General features: G+C 38.8%; 1 protein-coding gene across 2 annotated transcripts in view; it reads right to left on the minus strand.

The window, feature by feature from the left end:
• The window catches only part of tab1 (TGF-beta activated kinase 1/MAP3K7 binding protein 1), a 112,243-nt gene that overhangs the window by 51,248 nt on the left and 40,709 nt on the right, over nt 1–20,286 (minus strand). For both annotated transcript variants that reach the window (XM_028815124.2, XM_028815123.2), the window contains exon 6: nt 17,790–17,906. In XM_028815124.2, the coding sequence (XP_028670957.1) occupies nt 17,790–17,906 (117 nt within the window). The remainder of the gene's footprint in view (nt 1–17,789; nt 17,907–20,286) is intronic.

A 20,286-nucleotide genomic window follows, 5' to 3' on the forward strand; every position in this document is an offset into this window, starting at 1 on the left:
AGGAACGGAAGCCCCGAAGAAAACCGAAGCCCTCCATTTGACCCGGAAGTGCTGGCAAGTCACGTGAGAGGAAGAACGGAAGGACTTCCAGGTCAAGGACTATATAATGGATTGTTGGGAACCCAGCAAGGGAGTCGGAGTTGGGAGATACATGACAGAGCTTGCTGGGAGGTATGGAGGAGAAAATTGCATTTGGTATTGTAATTATATTTATTGTGTGTTTATAATGCCTGTGGCTGTGGTGCTGGACAGCACGGTTCCTAGAAGGAAAAGGAATAAAGCACCTTTTTGTACTTTTACCTGGCATCCGGGATGTTTGTCTAGCGGGTTAGAGAAGCGACAGCGCCCTCTAGTGTCACAGATGGAACCGGTCATCCAGTAATAATTACTATACAGAGTGTCTAAAGTGTGGTAAAAAAAGAACAGTCAATAATCCTTGTTGTGTATGCTGAATAATGCTGGGGGTGTAGGGTATCCCCTCAGACATACTGTTGTTATATACAATATAAGCATTGCTAATGTGATTCAAAGTGATGGCACACATACATTTACTACCGTTACTCATAAGGCGAACAGGGAGTACTGGCGTGTACAGGCAAACTTCAATCACTGTTTATTCCACCTCTTGGTGCTGAAAAACTCCCATCCAAATAGGGCTTTAGATGACAACCCATGCAGATTTAGAGGACAAGAAAACACTATAAGGACAACAACCAGGCTCAAGATTTACACCCATAATGCTGAATCCAGGAGGAAGCAAAACCAACGACTGTGCTCCCCTGTTTAAAAATATTAACATCATATCCCTTTATAATCACTTTATTCTTGAGAAGTGCACTGCCATCTGGAACGCAGCACAAATTTACTTATACAGTTTAGAAAAGAAAAAAAAAAAAATAGACGTTTTAATTATGTTACGACTGCGGTGGGTTGGCACCCTGCCCGGGATTGTTTCCTGCCTTGTGCCCTGTGTTGGCTGGGATTGGCTCCGGCAGACCCCCGTGACCCTGTGTTCGGATTCAGCGGGTTGGAAAATGGATGGATGGATTATGTTACGATATATTGTAAAAGACAACCCGGACACAGACAGACACGGACTCCAGATGTACAAACCACACATGTCTCATTCCTCTTTTCTTCACAGCACACAATATCACTCAGTGCAGACTATATTAATACTCTCAGTCCTTATCTTTGTTTCTTCTGCCGCCTCTACTCTACTCCACACCTCTCAAGCTCCATCCTCTTCCACCCAACTCCGGCTCCCTGAATGGAGTGAAGCAGCCCCTTTTATAATGCACCCGGATGTGCTCCAGGTGCTCTCTGATGGTCTCCCTTCAGCACTTCCTGGTGTGGCGGAAGTGCTGCATTGGACATCCGGAAGCACTCCGGGTGTACCTGCTTCCTGGTTCGGAATCACTTCCTGGTGGCCACGGATCCCCACCGGGTTGAGCCTTCCAGTTCCGTGGCTCTCATACAATCCAGGATGGCTGCCCTCTTACGTCCTGAGGGAGGAATTGCCCCTCTCCCGGTCCCCTGCTTCTCCAGGCCTCCCAGTGGGGCAAGGTCCCCGGCCATCCATCACAATATGTAGACGTAAATATTCAAATAGGATACATATACTTATAGAAACTCAACCTCTAAATAATACCGTTGCATACCTATACATTTTAGAGCAAAACGTGGAGCAGACAAGCTCTCAATTTGATGATGTGTCAGTAATGGTATTTGCAATACAATCCGTGCTTAAACCATTATGTCTGCTTAAGCACAACATCATAATTACATGGAACAACTAGCAAAACAAAATTTAATGTATAAGTATGAGTTGCTGCAAAATTATACATGTACATTTCTTTTCTTTTCGAAGGTTTCAGTTTTTTGCCTGCTTCTACAGTAGGGCAAAAAAGTATTTAGTCAGCCACCAATTGTGCAAGTTCTCCCACTTAAAAAGATGAGAGAGGCCTGTAATTTTCATCATAGGTATACCTCAACTATGAGAAACAAAATGAGAAAAAAAATCGCAGAAAATCACATTGTCTGATTTTTAAAGAATTTATTTGCAAATTATGGTGGAAAATAGGTATTTGGTCACCTACAAACAAGCAAGATTTCTGGCTCTCACAGACCTGTAACTTCTTCTGTAAGAGGCTCCTCTGTCCTCCACTCGTCACCTGTATTAATGGCACTGGTTTGAACTCGTTATCAATATAAAAGACACCTGTCCACAACCTCAAATAGTCACACTCCAAACTCCACTATGGCCAAGACCAAAGAGCTGTCAAAGGACACCAGAAACAAAACTGTAGACCTGCACCAGGCTGGGAAGACTGAATCTGCAATAGGTAAGCAGCTTGGTGTGAAGAAATCAACTGTGGGAGCAATTATTAGAAAATGGAAGACATACAAGACCACTGATAATCTCCCTCGATCTGGGGCTCCACGCAAGATCTCACCCTGTGGGGTCAAAATGATCACAAGAACGGTGAGCAAAAATCCCAGAACCACACGGGGGGACCTAGTGAATGACCTGCAGAGAGCTGGGACCAAAGTAACAAAGGCTACCATCAGTAACACACTACGCCGCCAGGGACTCAAATCCTGCAGTGCCAGACGTGTCCCCCTGCTTAAGCCAGTACATGTGCAGGCCCGTCTGAAGTTTGCTAGAGAGCATTTGGATTGGGAGAATGTCATATGGTCAGATGAAACCAAAATAGAACTTTTTGGTAAAAACTCTACTCGTCGTGTTTGGAGGAGAAAGAATGCTGAGTTGCATCCAAAAAACACCTTACCTACTGTAAAGCATGGGGGTGGAAACATCATGCTTTGGGGCTGTTTTTCTGCAAAGGGACCAGGACGACTGATCCGTGTAAAGGAAAGAATGAATGGGGCCATGTATCGTCAGATTTTGAGTGAAAACCTCCTTCCATCAGCAACGGCATTGAAGATGAAACGTGGCTGGGTCTTTCAGCATGACAATGATCCCAAACACACCGCCCGGGTAACGAAGGAGTGGCTTCGTAAGAAGCATTTCAAGGTCCTGGAATGGCCTAGCCAGTCTACAGATCTCAACCCCATAGAAAATCTTTGGAGGGAGTTGAAAGTCCGTGTTGCTCAGCGACAGCCCCAAAACATCACTGCTCTAGAGGAGATCTGCATGGAGGAATGGGCCAAAATCCCAGCAACAGTGTGTGAAAACCGTGTGAAGACTTACAGGAAACGTTTGACCTCTGTCATTGCCAACAAAGGGTATATAACAAAGTATTGAGATGAACTTTTGTTATTGACCAAATACTTTTTTTCCACCATAATTTTCAAATAAATTCTTCAAAAATCAGACAATGTGATTTTCTGGATTTTTTTTCTCATTTTGTCTCTCATAGTTGAGGTATACCTATGATGAAAATTACAGGCCTCTCTCATCTTTTTAAGTGGGAGAACTTGCACAATTGGTGGCTGACTAAATACTTTTTTGCCCCACTGTATATTAAAATGACTTCCATTAAGACAAGCAAATTGATTTGCAAATATCCTAGCATTTTTAGCTAATGTCTATTTATGCTGTGTACCCTTTCTGGTACTACATGAACAAAATTTTCCAACCATACATAACAGCTGACACCCTTCTCAAGAAACTCCCTGATGACACACAGAGTGAGATTCACAGACAAATCACTTGTGTGTGTTCATAGTAAAATATTCGGAGGCACTAATTTGCTCACCCCTACAAAATGGGCCTCATGTTTTCCTCCATATGCTGCAACTCATGGTCAGTGATGGATTTAACATGTTGTAGATGCCACACGGGCTGGACGGACATCCCGGCCAGGTAAGGAAGCAGACCCGGAAGGAAGAAATGTACGGACAGCCCCAATATCTATCTATAGAAGCAGGGAGATCACTAGGGAACTGTTATTCCCCCAGCACGCTAGATGGCAGCAGTTCCGGATATCCCCACCCAGTGGGAAGCCAGCAGGGCATACTGGGAAATGCAGTCTGGCAGGGCAGCCCTGCTGGAGTCACGGGGTGCCGCAAGAGGGCGTTTCAGGGAAACAAGCTCCCTACTTAAATAATGGACTTCTGTGTGACCCAAAAGTACTTCCATCGGGCCATCGCCGTGGCACCGGAAGTACTCCCGGGTCTGTAATAAAAGGGACCGCACTCCCTTATTCGGGCGAGTCGGAGCTGGGTGGTAGAGAGGCAACACTTGACTGGAGGAGGGCAGTTCAGTGATGAGAGAACATAATGTGGAGCAAAAAAGACCAGTGTTTTGTGCATATTGGTAATACTTTTGAAAGTATTTAAATAAAACCTTTGTAAATTTTTGATAAAGGACTGTGTTTTTGTGAACGTGTTAGGGTTTGGGGCTCACTAACGCCCTGGGTTTATCACAATATACTGTATCTCAATCATGGCAAGAGGCTACTTGAGCATGTCCAGAATACTGGTCTTATGACAGCATCTATTGTCAGCTTCCAGTCTGACAGGGAAAAGGCTAGGCACACAACTGGCTCCCAAGCACATTGATATTTTCTTATAACTAAACAAGAATTCAAAAAATGATTTTCAGTAATGTAAAGTGACACTGTTTGACACATTTTTGTTTAATGATAAAAAAAATTCCTATATGCATAATGCATAAAAGAACCTTGAATTCAGCACGGCTAAGAGAGAGAGAAAGTCTGTCACTGTGTACTATGATGTTCTCCCAGCTGCACCGTGGAAGACACAAACCTACTTGTTCAGTTGTGGAAAGTAAAATTCGTCACCTGGGGTGCCCACACCCCCCAAGTATTTATCTATATATATAAAAGTCAAATACCACTGACTCACTCATCACGAAATCTCCCGAACCATGAGGACTTGGGACTTGAAATTTGGAATGTAGGTTACCCTTGGCCCATAGGTGCTCACTAAGAAACGGTTTTAAAAATTTCGTGGTTCAAGCGTGAAATTTCTTATAGTTTTTTAGACCCATTTGTATGTCTGATCACTTTTCACGAGAGAACTACTTAACGGATTTAGATCAGGTTTTTTTTCTATCATTTGCTTGAACATTCCAATTGATTTTGCGACTTTCTCGTCGCGCTAAGTATCATAGTTCGCTTGCGGTACCGATTTATTAGTGCAAATCCGAGGGAGACTCATCGGGCTGCGGGCCCTCCTCACTCATGCGTCTGCCTCGGGGCGTAACCTTAACTCCGCTTAGTTAGCAAACATGAGAACTACTTAACGGATTTAGATCTTTTTTTTTTTATATAATTTGCTTGAACATTCCGGTTGATTTTGCGACTTCTCTCACCACACTAAGAATCATAGTTCGCTTGTAGGAGTGATATATTCACGCTAATCCGAGACAGAGGCTGTGGGCCGAGGGGAGGAGGAAGAGTGACGTCAAGAGTAGAGAGCTGGGCGGGGCCCTCCTCACTGTCCTGTTTCACTAATACGCAAGCGAAGCTTCAGGGGATGGCTAGTTTAACCATATTTTGACCAAAAAATGTATAAGGATGACTTGATGTGTGTAATGTGAGAAACATGAGATATTTTCAGGGATGTTTTTTATATTTTTGTCGTGGTCCAGCGATGGTCTCCATAGATGCCTGTTCTATCAGAATATATCTCCATTCTATGGAAAAGCATGAGATTAAAAATTTTTCTTGGCCATCACTACAAAAATATTAAAAAATTTTATTTTTGGTGAATAAGTCTTTTAAACTTTATGATATTTACAGCAGCTGTTCTCAAAAAAGATGCACATAAATTAATTGATACAGACAATTTTTGAAACTTGTTTAGCATGCCGGGGAATTACAATGTTGTTGTTTTTTTTATATTTTATGATGAACGTAGCTATTCTATTAATTGATTGAATGAATTAACTCATGTGCGTCCAACGATTTTATTTAGTCACATATAACCATGAAAACTGTGGATAGAGAAATTTTTTTTTTGCTTTTTAGTGCATTATTTACTAAAATAAATAAAATAATTTTACTTAAAAACATTTTTTATGTATTTTATTTTTTACTTTTTTTTATTTTTACTTTGAGTATTTTGCAAATGACTTTACTTTAATTGTTTTTCATGAATGGGAAGCTTCTTTAAAAGTATTACATAATATATCTTCTTTGCCGAATTATTTGAATACTAAAAAGAATTATATTTTGGTCTCTATTTTTCTGTTCAGGCTCTTATGGGATTAGCGATATGTTGCAAGGAAAAAAAAATATTGATGACAGAGCGACAAGCTTACGTCAATACTTCCTCAACGTGATCATCAAGGCTACTCCTTCGAAAGAGAAAGCAAGTAAAGTCGGCCCACGTATTTACCGACTCCACTCAATGGAAGAGGCAAGTAGGGGCAATCCGATGCGTCTCTCACTTTGTATGCTCCTATATCTCACTATATTCTCTCTCCGTCATGTTGTGTGTGCGTTAATTGAAATTGCATAACCATTAATTACGGTGAAATTTTAATTGGAATCGCATAACCATTAATTACAGTGAAATTTTAATTGGAATCGCATAACCATTAATTACAGCGAAATTTGTTATGTAACTGCATCGTTTTTGACGGATTATTGTATTGTCAGATACTGAACACGTATGCAAAATTTGAAGAAATTCGCTTCGCCAAAAGTGGGTTTAAAATCAGTTGCAAGATTTGACCCAGACAAACAAACAGACAGAGGAGTCAAGATAAATAAAATTGTTTAAAAATTAGAAAGGATTGAAATCCTGAGTGATTCTTTGTCAGTGAATTTTCTGGAAAAAAGCGGACTTGCATTATTTTCAGTGTATTAAACAGGATCTCTCTTTTTTTAAACAATTAACAGATTACTAATTGATCAAAACCAGTTGACTGTAAGTTATGCAATGTGATCATATTTGTGTCCTTAGGTTCAAGTCTTTGAAAATATTCTTCAATTAATTAATTAATTTCAATTGAACGATTGAATTATCTCACAAATATTCTATGGACAAGCTATTTAGCTATGACGAAAATGTAACTTTCCGTGGAAGCCATCTTATTACTATTTCATGAGATAACACACATCCTTAAGGCTCAGATTACTTAAGCATTTGTGTACTCAAAATGTCACTAAGATCAGATGACATTTAAACGTTACCTGTAATCCTTTCCAAGGTGAGAAACTAGTAGTTTGGCATAGCATGTTACTATGGAGAAATCAAACCGTGACATGTTAAGAACACTGTGCTTTTAAGTTGCATCCTTCAGTGTTTTTCATTTTCCAAATCGGGGAAAGATTTGGGTTTTAAAAGAAGGAGAGGCAAAAAGTGAATATGTGAATTTATACCTTCTATGTTTCTCAGAACCTACAGGGGGGGGGTGGCTGTCACCCTTGGAGAGATTAGGTGACAGGCCACTTGTATACAGTGCCCTCTGGCACAGCACTACAGCAGTGCCTAGTGATGAATCAAATCAGGTTTGGCAGTGGAGGATTTGGAATCGTAGCTATACATCTGTGCAACTTAAAGATAAAACGCTGTGAAAGTACGGTAAATCCAAAAAGTAAGAAATAAAGGCACATGTTTCCTTTGGATGGCTGTCTGCAAGACAGTCTTACCAACACCAAGGGGTTTTGTAACAGTTCAGCTTTGTACAGGTCAACAAAATGAATGGCAAGATGGCAATTCTATGCAGTTTCACAATGCATTATCATCAAAACTCACCAAAGCCCATTTGGGTGATTTTAAGTTTTTCACCCACGTCTTCTGAAGATTGTCCACTGCTGCGTCTATATGTGAATAAATCCAACTAGCTCAAAAATCGAATCTATTTGTTGCATTTGATGTGTGTGAATGTCCTCTGGTTCCCTACCACAATTCAAAGACATGCAGGTTAGATGAATTGGTGATGCTAAATTAGCCTGTGGTGTGCATGGGCGTGGGTTTACCTTAAGATGGGCTTGCGCTCTGTCCAGGAATTGTTCCTGCCATGCATCCTACAGACAACACTAAACAGGCGGGTTTAGAAGATAGTTGGATAGTTATATACAATTCTGTGTCGTGACTATATACTGCATGTACATTTACTTTGTCTGTGAACCGACTTTGTCTTAGTTTTTGTAGAATCTTAAAGAAGCAGCATCTAAGGCTTCCCATATGATAAAATGGCACAGAAATGTATCAGATTATTAAAAGTTTCCTTGGGGTTTAAGGTGAGTTAGGAACTTAAGTCAACCAGGGACTTAACAATTTATGTTTGAGCAGTTAAAAGTAGTAACCACCTCTGGTTTTGTTACATGGTTTACTTTGATTCTCGGTTCAGAAAGACAAACAAATCAGCAGCTTAATGCCTTATGAAGGACAATGCATGTCATACCTCTGATTTAAAATACAGAAAACAAAAAAGAGGATGGAAATATGCATATCAAGTGGCACTTACAGATTTCTTAAAATAAAGCAAAACTTTTCTTAAATGTGTATGAAGGACATTTTGAGTCGACATAAAAAGTCACATTAATAGCTACGTGTCTGGGCCAAAAAAATAAAAAAATACTTGAATTTAACATAACCTAACTAACAAATGGCTCTTACAAATTATTACACATGTAAGTTGTCATTTAGCTGGTTTGGATGCATTTCCTACTTGATCACATGTCTGCCTGAAAAATCTGGCTATGTATATGGAAATATTCCAAAATTCAAAAATATCTGAAAACCAAAATACAGGTAAAATTCCATTACAACGAACTCCCAGTGACCTAAAAAATATTTCATTGTAACGAAAATTTTGTTGTAATGAGATTCTGTATTTGTTGCTATAGTGCTTTCTTTAACTTGCGTCAAGGCGTTTGCAATCATTTCAATAGCTTCTTTTGTGTTAATTTTAATCTCCTCCTGCCTACAAGTTATGCTGACGAGAATTTTTCTCAGCATTTCCTTGCCATAATACACTTTTAGGTTGTGAATGATGCCCAAAACCAATGGCTTAAGCACTGCGGTGCAATTGGGTAGGAGGAATTCAACGCGAACATTATCTAAATGTGGAAGCATGTTGTGGGCAGCACAGTCATCAATCAGGAGCCGAATCATCCTTTTCTTCTTCATATTGTGAGGTTTCTGAACTCTTTTGTGTCCCGAAGCGCGATTGCCACATCTGTGGAAGCTTGTTTGTCCGTTGCCCGGGCAGGGTAACAACAGGCTCATACAGCTGCAGTGAAGCGACACAGAAGCAAATCACAAAAGATCGGGGTCGCGCTATAAGTCCCTGCCTTGCACTCCAAAACACGAGGATGAGTCTCAATACTTTAGCAAAACCAGCTTTATTCAGCTTGAAACAGGAACGGCACAGTTATTTATTGTAGCGTGATCTGCCACTCTGCTATACACAGCCACAGCAGATCAGTGATCAAGTTACCTGTTACCTGCATTTACAATGTTCCTTGCATATCACCCATCGATATCTTTTCTGTTTGCTTTGGTGGAGAGACTTAGCACAGCTTTGAGCCAGATGTTGCCCCAGCAACAGATAAACAGTCTACCACAGACGCTGAGTTTGGACTTCGGGACGCTCTTCGGCGTGTTGTCCCGTTGGCGGAGGTCCCTAGAGAGTTTACAAACCTGACATTTTCTTGAATGAGTGCCGCATTAATAGGAATGTTTCTTGAACGAGCATCACTGAACCACATAAAGATGGCTTTTTTGATGTCTTCAAATGCAGCAAGTCACATACGTTTACAACCCGAGATTTTTCTTCTTTTTTTGCTTGGTTTTTCAAGAAAGTTGATAGTGTCGATAGCGATAGCGAAATTCTGAATTCACTGGCAATGTCTTTTTTCTTTTTTGCAGCAATCGAGAGCTGCAAAAATGTAAAGTTTTTTTTTTCTTCTAATACGAACTGTTATCGTTCTTTCGTGTCTGCCGTTTCTATAGGAGGGTGACAATGAGTTCAATTCCAATGAATGTTTTTCAAATGTTGACGAGCAATAAGCAAAAGGTATCACTGAAATCCGCAGGAAACAAAAAAGGCAAAAAAAAAAAATCAGTACGAGGAAAGAAAAAAAAATGACAGTGTTTCTGTTTGGGGATCGTTGTGCACAACTTAGCTGCGGCCACAGAACTAACTGCTCTGTGGATGATTCATTCAGGCATTTCAAGGTCTTTTGGGTACTACGTTGTAATGAAAGTATCTGCTGAATGTACTTTGTAGTAATGAGATTTCTATAGACTCGGGTCATATGGGGAAACTGTCGGGTCCATAAAAATACTTCATTGCAATGAAAATTTCGTTGTAAAGATATTCGTTGTAATGGAATTTTACCTGTACTTCTAGTCCCAGACAGTTCGGATTAGAGATACTCAACTTACAGTATATACAGTATAAGTATTGATATATTGTAAACTGATTCCGTTTGCTAATCATGCAAAAGCAGCTGAACTGATTTTCATGAAATTTTGCATGTGCCTTGCCATTGGTCTAACTAAAAATAGAGGTTGTATGGCATATTAGGAAGAATGGTTAAAATTGGAGGGTGCAACTCCAAAAACAGCCATTAATACGGGGACTGCAATTCCCATCTGACAGCATGAGTGTGGTGGGATATCTTTATCAGTATGCACAGTCAGAGGAGAATCACCACAGGGACATCCAGCATTTCCTTCTTAACTAATCTGGATAGCAATTTCACTGTCTCACAGGATTACTGCTTTTGTCCAAGAGTATATCTTTATTTCTCATCGTGGGTTGGGTTGAGCCATGTTGAATTTCTAAATGAAAGACTTTCTCCCATTTAGTTATATACACTTCGGCTGCAGTAAGCATACATACACACACACACACATCTTGTATATAAATGTCTACGTGTGGAAGTGTGTGTGTCTGTCTGTCTGTCCGGCCCGAAGTGAGAGGCTACAGCATGAAGCTCAAACAAAGCGACTCCGTCACTAAAGTGAAACTGGTGAGAAAAGAGAGAAATTCGCTTAGCTGCTGATACACAAGCGGGACAAGCACAGTGACAAAATGGTTTCCCTTTTACTTTTCCTCCCACAGCTAATACACAAGCGAGCACGTTGGAAAAACGAAACCTCCTAGGTTATAGATGCCCAGCGTAGTTCCTTTCAATTACCATGACATCTCTGCATTTCAGTTTTTTTTTTTCTGACGATTTCAATAGTTTCTAGGACCCCCGGGCTTTTTACAGCACGGGCTTACACAGCTAGTATATTATAATAATTATCATATTCAACACACAAAAATTAATGAGCAACGGTACCATTTAAAAGTCCACACACACATTTCACGGGGAATAGATGATAACACAGTCCATATTCTGTCCTTCAGGTCACTGATATCACAAACTATCCTGCTATACACGTGTGCTCCTTCACCATACCCCATAACCAGAAATCACAGGCTGTCAAATCAGGGGAGTGTGGAGGCCATGGCAATGGTCGAGATAAAAATAATCCATTAGTGTTAACATAATTTTGACTCACCCTGTATATATATATATACACATTTAGGTCCAAAAATATTTGGACAGAGACAACTTTTTTCTAATTTTGCTTCTGTACATTACCACAATGAATTTTAAATGAAACAACTCAGATGCAGTTGAAGTGCAGACTTTCAGCTTTAATTCAGTGGGGTGAACAAAACGATTGCATAAAAATGTGAGGCAACTAAAGCATTTTTTGAACACAATCCCTTCATTTCGCTTCACTTGCCAGCCATTCTGCATTTCTGTCACTCACGTTGTGAAGAAAGGGGCTGAACGCACCCCAAGGAGACGCGGTCGCTCCTCTGAAACCCCCTCTTAAACGGTGATACAATTGGAAACAAATACAGTTTTATTTTTTTACCTCCTCTTTGCTCAGTCAGCTACTGCTGCCATGTCGTGTGATCTGCATCTCGTGCGGCACTTCGAACATTTAAAGGCCTGTACAGCAGCTGTCTTTGTCATCTACTCTTTGTCTTTTATTTCTGGCCCCGGGCGTGGTTTAATCTCTTGGCACAAAGTCTCGTCTCGCAGGACTTGAGATCTTGATATTTTAGTTTATAATTTAAAAATAGAATAACAATCTGCAAATCTAAAAACATCATATTAAAGTTCAAATGTAGGTTTTAAAGTAAGCCCGATTTAAAGCATGAAAAAAAAAAAAGTAACATAAAAATGTCACATTAAATCGTGGCACTTTTAGGCTTAGGATTTTTTATATATATATATATATATATATATATATATATATATATATATATATATATATATATACATACACACAGTATATATAAATGAAGTGATTTTATTAGGAAACCTGAGAGCCTTTACTTCAATACTAGCAGAGGAGTCTTATGAAGGAGACACTCTCATTCTATCTGAAAGCCAATCATAGCTCTATAATTTTTAAACAATGACTATTTTTCTCTTACAACCACAACTGAAGATTAAGAATAAGATTCGCTCCTTATAAAATCACTGAAGTGACTGGTAGCACAGTAAATCCATTCAATGCCAGTCCTGTTCCACGTAAGCAAGTGCATTTAAATTCAAGGTTAAAATTAAGCAGTACGCCCCTGTCCCTTCAAGCTGGAAGCAATAAAATCAACAAATACGCAACTAACATACACGTGCAGAGAGCAACATGAATATGGCTGCTTATAAAACAATGTGAGCTAATGTCTGAAATATTCTATGCTTCCCTCTCTTGACTGAAGTCTTGTACATGTTGACATGAACATAATAGATATTGCTTGTTGAGAAGCTAAATAAAAGTAAGTAAATGTCAGTAGCAGGTCCAGTGTGTGCCACCCAGTCATTTACTGTCATACTATATTCTAAATCGATTACAGAAAAGAAACGCCTTAGACTAGATGGAAAGCTCTAATTACTGCAGATGCAACATAATCTGTACTATATACACTCAAGTGGAAAGCCTCACACATCAGAACTGACACATGCTTGCAGGTACAAATGAGCACTGGGTACCTTTAGGTCTATCAGTGGCAGGCTCTGCAATCCAATTCCTCACCAGTACTGTGTCTGACATTTCAATTACCCAAAGGCTTTTTTACACAAGTAACTTCAAACAAAAGAATGTTCATGTCTACTGACTACCTTACCTTCAGGCAGAAGCCTGACCTAGGAAGTATAGGATCACCCTTTCTTGTAGATTCACAAATAATTTATGAAGGTAGCATTGTCAAAGCAGATTAATTCAATGTCACATTAACTTTGAATCATTCAAAATTGTATTCTAAATTAAGGTAAAATACTTAAGAGATACAATAAGGGATGTGTGGGGTTGGACAATATATTTTACATGGGCTATGCCTTTCTGTTGTATTGAATTCTTACCCTAGGCATAATCTCTTATATATATATTTTTCTTCTGGTTCGTCCTGCTTCCTCTTCAAAAGCGGTCCCGCCCACATGCAGCTGATACGGCATTTCTCGATTCCTATTCCTGCTCTTCCAAACCCTTCCCCACGCTGCCTGAGGCCTCCCATACACCCCCACTCTGCTTTTCTCAATTCCTATTCCTCCTTCGGGCTATCACGTTCCCCGCTTCTTTCTCATGACCCCATTGGTGTCACGTCACCGCCCTATAGCTAGCCTGACCGCGTGACCTTTCACTTCAGCCATGTGTGTGCCTAGGAGTCTTTTCCGTAGCCTGCTACAGGAACGTACTCTGCATTGGTTTCGCTCCTTGCTATTAGTTTTGCTCCTTCCTATTTTCGTTATACTGCAACAGTTGTTTTCTAAGCCTTTGTTATAAAATGAACGACAGTATCTTCTCTGTTGATGGGTTTTTGTACAACGTCATCTTATGGTTTACCCACTTTATTCCCTTTCAGAGACATTGGCTGGCACAAAGATTTACAACATGTTCCTGATAAAAGAACCGCCAACCGAATAAGGCTTACTCAATGCCAAATTTACGCATACAGATTAGCAATGAGGAATACATTTAGTATTTTGCACTTCATCGACAAACTATTCCAACGGTACGTCGTAGATGTGTATGTTAAAACAGAGGGCGCGCGTCTCAACTATCTCAGATTAGATCAACAAGATCTGCGCGTGGAACAATACAAAGGACTATCAGACACACTGCAAGCAAACACTGAAAATAACAACGTACCTGTAGGCAAAATGATCATATTACCATCCACATTTCCAGGAAGTCCAAGATACATGCAACAAAACTAACAGTAGAACTACCTTCTCAATGTTTACCACAACAACAAGACCCAGTTACTCAACTTTACGGTGATATTAATTTCTCGACTGTGACTCCCAAAAGAAATTGCTGCAAGAGCAATACTGGGCGTCACAAACGACGATTCTCTACATATCAACAAACAAACTTCTTGATCTTATACAGGGTGAAAAAGTGACCTTCAAGAGTGTAGATACAGTAGTCAGTGATGATCCTAATGATCAACTAACATACCCACAGGAGTTTTTAAACACCCTCACACCAACTGGCATGCCTCCCCATATCCTTCATCTGAAGATGGGAGCTGTAGTTATGCTCCTCCGAAATATTATGCCATCAAAAGGTATTTGCAACGGAACAAGACTCATCGTTACACGAATACATACAAGTATTATTGAGTGCAAACTGATCGCTATCCAAAATTCTTAAACAATCTTCATTCCCAGAATCTCTCTCCTTCCTTCCGACACCAACCTCCCTTTTACATTTAAACGCACACAATTCCCACTCAGACTCGCCTTCTCCATGACTATCAACAAGTCCCAAGGACAAACATTTGCAAAGATTTGTGTTAATCTAGAACAAACAGTCTTCAGCCGCGGTCAGTTGTACGTGGCTTTGTCTAGGGTTAGATCTTTCGACTCATTATCTGTCGTCTCCACCAAAACACCTATTCACAACTGCGTCTTTCAAGAAGTATTTATTTCTTCTTGATTTCTGATTCTTTTCTCACCGTTTTCCGTTCCTATTCTTACGGCGGGTGTCGGCTAGTTCACATGATATTCTATGATAGAGTCCCCAAAGCTATATCAGTAAACTGACTCTTTTAGAGTGGGCTTAGTTGCAGATTTAGAATGCTGACAGAATGTTTTTGTACAGCCTGACCCAGAGGGACTTGTATTTTGTACACAGAAACAGATACAGCAAAATTATCTTGTAACATTTTTCGGTAACTCGAATGCCAATAAAACTATGATAAATGCTCCATTATATAGCACAATCACGGACCACTGCGATTTTTGCATTGCATTTTACATGTGCAGAGGATGATAGGAGCTAAAGTGTTCAATGGAATTGTCTGCATTTGTATTTGATTAGCATGTAACAGCAGTAATAGATAAATGAAAACTGAAAAGGCAACAATAACGTATGTTTATTTGTCTGGTGGCTCTGAACCTCAAACCTAAACTGAGGTTCACAGCATTGCCATGTCAGCTCAATATAGAACTCCTTTTATTGCCACCATTTTATTCACAGCTATAACAACTTGCAGCGGGGCCACATAGTTAGTGTTAAATGTCAGTTCTGAGTGCGTCTCGTTTTATTGTCCCGTTTACTGTTTGTGTATCAGTTAATGCGGGGACGGATGATGGAAGGAGACCACAGCCACAAACCTGGAAAACACCTGTTTACAATTAATCAATCACAGCCGTCACAGGATTATTTAAGCCAGCAGGAGGAGAAGGAAGGGGAGAGGAGAGAAGGAGATTTTTTTTTCACAATCATGACCACACTGTGCCTGTTGTTTTCCATATCGCGCTTATCCATCCAGTTTGTTTTTCCATCAGCCGGATTTACTTCAAGGACCTCACCACTAGAGACCCCGGGGTAGGACTTAATCATCCACCACACACACGAGGATTCACGGTGAGGCTGTTCCATTTTTTCCGGGGAGAATCAAACAACGCAATTTCACTAATTCAGTCAACCGCTTTCAGGACAGTTTCTTTATTACCGGACTCACGTTCTCATTCATTTTCAGTTTATCAGTCATTGTTGTTATTCGTGTTGTGTGTTTATTTGTTACAGGGACAAGGGAGGGTTTTTGTTGTATATATATATATTTGGTGGTGTCTTGTTATTGCTGGGGTGGAGGGATATTTATATTTATATGTTTCTATTTTTTGCATGTCATTTTACTTAATACATATAATCCGTTTAAATTTTACATCCTGTTTTGTGTACTTATCTTTTCACCGTCGATTGTGGGGGAAAAGTTTAATTGGTAAGAAGTACGGCTTGATAGTTAGATTATTTCTCAGTCAATTATCCAAGCCACAGGTCTTGGGAGTGTAGCTGCCGGCTGGGTAAAAGGGGTCGGCCATTACAAACTACTTGACACAAATTCTATTTCTAGAGAAAGTTTTTTCTTCTCCGTTACTGTATATCTGGATGCCTGCTAAACTTAAAATTTTCTTCAGTGTCAAAGAGAAAAAAAACAATCTCTAATTCAGCCTTCACCCACAAACATGCAAAAATGTAACCCTAATTCAATTTTAGGCAGGACAATCTACATCGGTGATTTGGGGGCAATTTCATTTTTTAGGGGAGCAATTTGAGAATTTAGGTACGTTAAACGATTTATAAAATTTAAAAATGATAAAAAATAAATAATTTTTATTTTTTATAGAGACGTTTAGATAGATAGATAGATAGATACTTTATTAATCCCAATGGGAAATTCACATTCTTCAGCAGCAGCATACTGATACAATAAATAATATTAAAGAATGATAATAATGCAGGTGAAAAACAGACAATAACTCTATGTATAATGTTAAATGTTAACGTTTACCCCCCCGGATGGAATTAAACAGTCGCATAGTTTGGGGGAGGAACGATCTCCTCAATCTGTCAGTGGATATATATATATTTATATATTATATTATATATTATATTATTTTATATTTATATATATTTATATAAACATAGAAGGGATGGTGAAGAACCCTTTAATTTATGATTTTACAACTGGCTTGGGTTTTTCTACTTAGAAATCGTTTTTACCATTAAAATAATATGAACTGTAACAATGATTCTAAAGTTTTGCAATATAACAAAAATATAAAATGATCAAAATATTACAGAAAAAGCTGTAATTAAAGTGATTTTATTCTTAGGAATATCACGTCTCTTATTATATGTTTTCAAAACTGTATTTGCTGTATTTTCATATTACTTCATATTATATTTTTTTTAACAATTTCTTAGTGATTTCTTTGTCAGTACTTCAACTATCCTTTCCCTCTTTTATTTCCATGTTTTTTGGAAGCTTGTTTAGACCAAATTAATGACATTATGGGCTTCCTCCACGTGAGTAGGAGTTCACTTTTTGAATAGGTGATAACAAGAATAAGGTATATGTTACAGTGGGGGACATCATGATTTTAGAGAGGCTTAGGTGGGGCACGGCCAAAAAAAGGTTAGGAACCATTGATCTAGATAAACCACCAGCAAACAATAAACAACTGTTATTGTCTAATAAAACTCAGTCTCCTGCTACTTATAAAAGAAAATTATGTCACTTATAACTGTATATAATAATATCTCAAACTACTGCTGACTAGCTTCTATTAAAGTAATTTCTTATATTATTTTGGTACAACATACAGTTCTTGGTAAGGTAAGATAAGGTAAATTGTTTAAAACTAATAAATAAAGTTTATTTAATCAAATGTAATCTAAATAATTATCCCATGACAATATAAATAGTTTATTTTTATAAAACACAAAATCAGAGAGGGATGTGTTTTCAAGCTTTAAGTAGTCTACAGCTATGTTTAAAGCCAGGCCTAAAGCCAAAAAAAGGTGCCATTACTTACCAAGCTGGGCCAAACGGAAGAGCTCATCCTCGTTTTCTGTTGTGTGTCCCATCCCAATCTGGATCACCTGGTTTTGCCCATCACTTGATGACTTGCAGAGCAGGGCTCTGTTTGTTCCTGAGAGATAAAAACAAAAACAGGGAATATAAATGGTGATAAATATATAAAAGAGAAGATGCAATTAACACGTTTTCCATGAAAACTGATGACATGAATATGTGTGACAGGTCTCACGCTTTTATCAATTATATAGCACCAGTAACGGTGGACTGCACGATAATGTGCAGTGAATGCACTTGACTTATAGTTTTCATCCTCTTTCTCTGTACATTTGGCATTCGTGTGCTCAGAGGTTGATGTGCTTGCTGTTTCCTGAGCAGTTCTTCTTTTCTCCACCCTAGCGGCCCGCTGCTTCTCTTCTTCCGTCTGTCAGCATCTTTTCACGTTAAAACTGATTAAATCAGTGTTTGTGTTGCAATTACTTAGTACGTTTTTCTTAATTTTTCATTTAAGTTGGCACTTGAGCGTTCAATCTGCCTCAAGAATGATTTATGATATGAAGAGGTAGAGGAAGTGACGGCAAAGGTGGTAGGAATGAGAACGGCGCCTGTATGCCCACCCTGCTGCCCACTACCAAGAATTAATTCTACAATAAAATAAAATAAAAAGAGTAATAAAAATCATCACCCCGAAAGCGGACAGTAGATGACACGTAGTAAATGTGAACCAAATTTCAGGTCAATAGAAATGAGTACATTAGAGGGTCAGCTCAGGTTGGTCGGTTGGGAGACAAAGTCAAGGAGGTGAGACTGCTTTGGTTTGGACATGTGCAGAGGAGAGATGCTGGGGATATTGGGAGAAGGATGCTAAGGATAGAGCTGCCAGGGAAGAGGAAAAGAGGAAGGCATAAGAGAAGGTTTATGGATGTGGTGAGAGAGGACATACAGGTGATGGGGTAACAGCAAAAGAAGACGAGGACAGAAACATATGGAAGATGAACCGCTGTGGCGAACCCTAACAGGAGCAGCCGAAAGAAGAAGAAGGTCAAACGGTTTGCAAGCTACAGGTGATTTGAAATCCTGAACAGACAAACGGACAGCCACGGTAGCGTATTATATAAGAAGATTATAGAAATACATGAGAATAATTTAAAGTGTATTTTCTAAAGCATCTTAGGAGTAATAATCCAACATGTGTTCATATTTAATGTATCCTCTAGGATCTCTGACCAATCGATTTTACACTTTGCTTTTACGACATGTTATTCTATTTCTTTAAAGCCACAGGTTATACAGATGTAAAAAGAAGGATGCTGTCACATAACACACAAGTGGAGCATGATACATGATGCAGATTTCCATTGCAATGGAGAGCTTCAGGATAAGAAAGTGGTATTTTGTTTGTGATGTCAACTTATCCCAACCACACTTGTGCCCATGTTTCATATGTGAATAGATTTACAGAAATTTTATTTAAAAAGTCTTAAAATCAGAAAAATTAAAAGTAGGGGTCTTCTTCTTCTTCAAAAAAAAATCAAACAGCAACAATGTTTTAATTAAAAAGCAACATTAAACAAGCTCCTTACTTAATTAGGGTAGAAAACCAGTTATATGGACAAAGACTCCATTTGTCAATGGAAGTTTAAATGAAAGCACTGTTGCATTTGCTTTTCAACTTTTTGCAGATTCTTTAATTTATTTTTATTGCAGTGCCATTAGTATGAACTTCATGAAAATGGTAGAATCATTAGCTTTGGAAATTGTCTGTGCAGGTGTTGAATTCTTGACTCGCACTTCCAGGAGGTTTGAGGAAATAGTCGTCTCATATCAACCTAGTGGACTGTAAGAGTCGGAGGCAACATTTTAAAACAACATCTTCAGTAAGTTGTAAGCTCAATCACTACATTTTACAGCTATTTAAATACTTGTATATCATATATATATATATATAAATGTCCCCTTGGGGATAAATAAAGCATCTATCTATCTATCTATCTATCTATCTATCTATCTATCTATCTATCTATCTATCTATCTATCTATCTATCTATCTATCTATCTATCTATCTATCTATCTATCTATCTATCTATCTATCTATCTATCTATCATATTTGAATGTGTCTATTTGCTGACTCCTACCAGTGAAGCTAAAAAAACTTGTGTGACTTCCAGCAGTGCAAGGACTGATGCTGTAGCCTCCACCAGCATACTGTGGAATCCAAACTGGATATCATTAAATTACTAGAAGTGCAACTGAGAAATTTAGGACTATTTTTTACCTCGCCAGACTCCAGGACTGTTGATTTCACTATTTTCATGAAAAGCATGAAACAACATGAGTACAAAAACCTGAAAGTATTATTTTTCATATAATTAATTTTTAAATATGTACAATAAATTACTGTTTCAAGTGATCATAAATTGGAAAGACCATGGTTAAATATGCCTAAAAGTTTCCAGATGTTATTATTTAAACAAAGCCTTTTCATTTCCCTCC

This window comes from Erpetoichthys calabaricus, chromosome 12 (genome assembly GCF_900747795.2).
Source record: "Erpetoichthys calabaricus chromosome 12, fErpCal1.3, whole genome shotgun sequence".
Classification (NCBI taxonomy): Eukaryota; Metazoa; Chordata; class Cladistia; order Polypteriformes; family Polypteridae; genus Erpetoichthys; species Erpetoichthys calabaricus.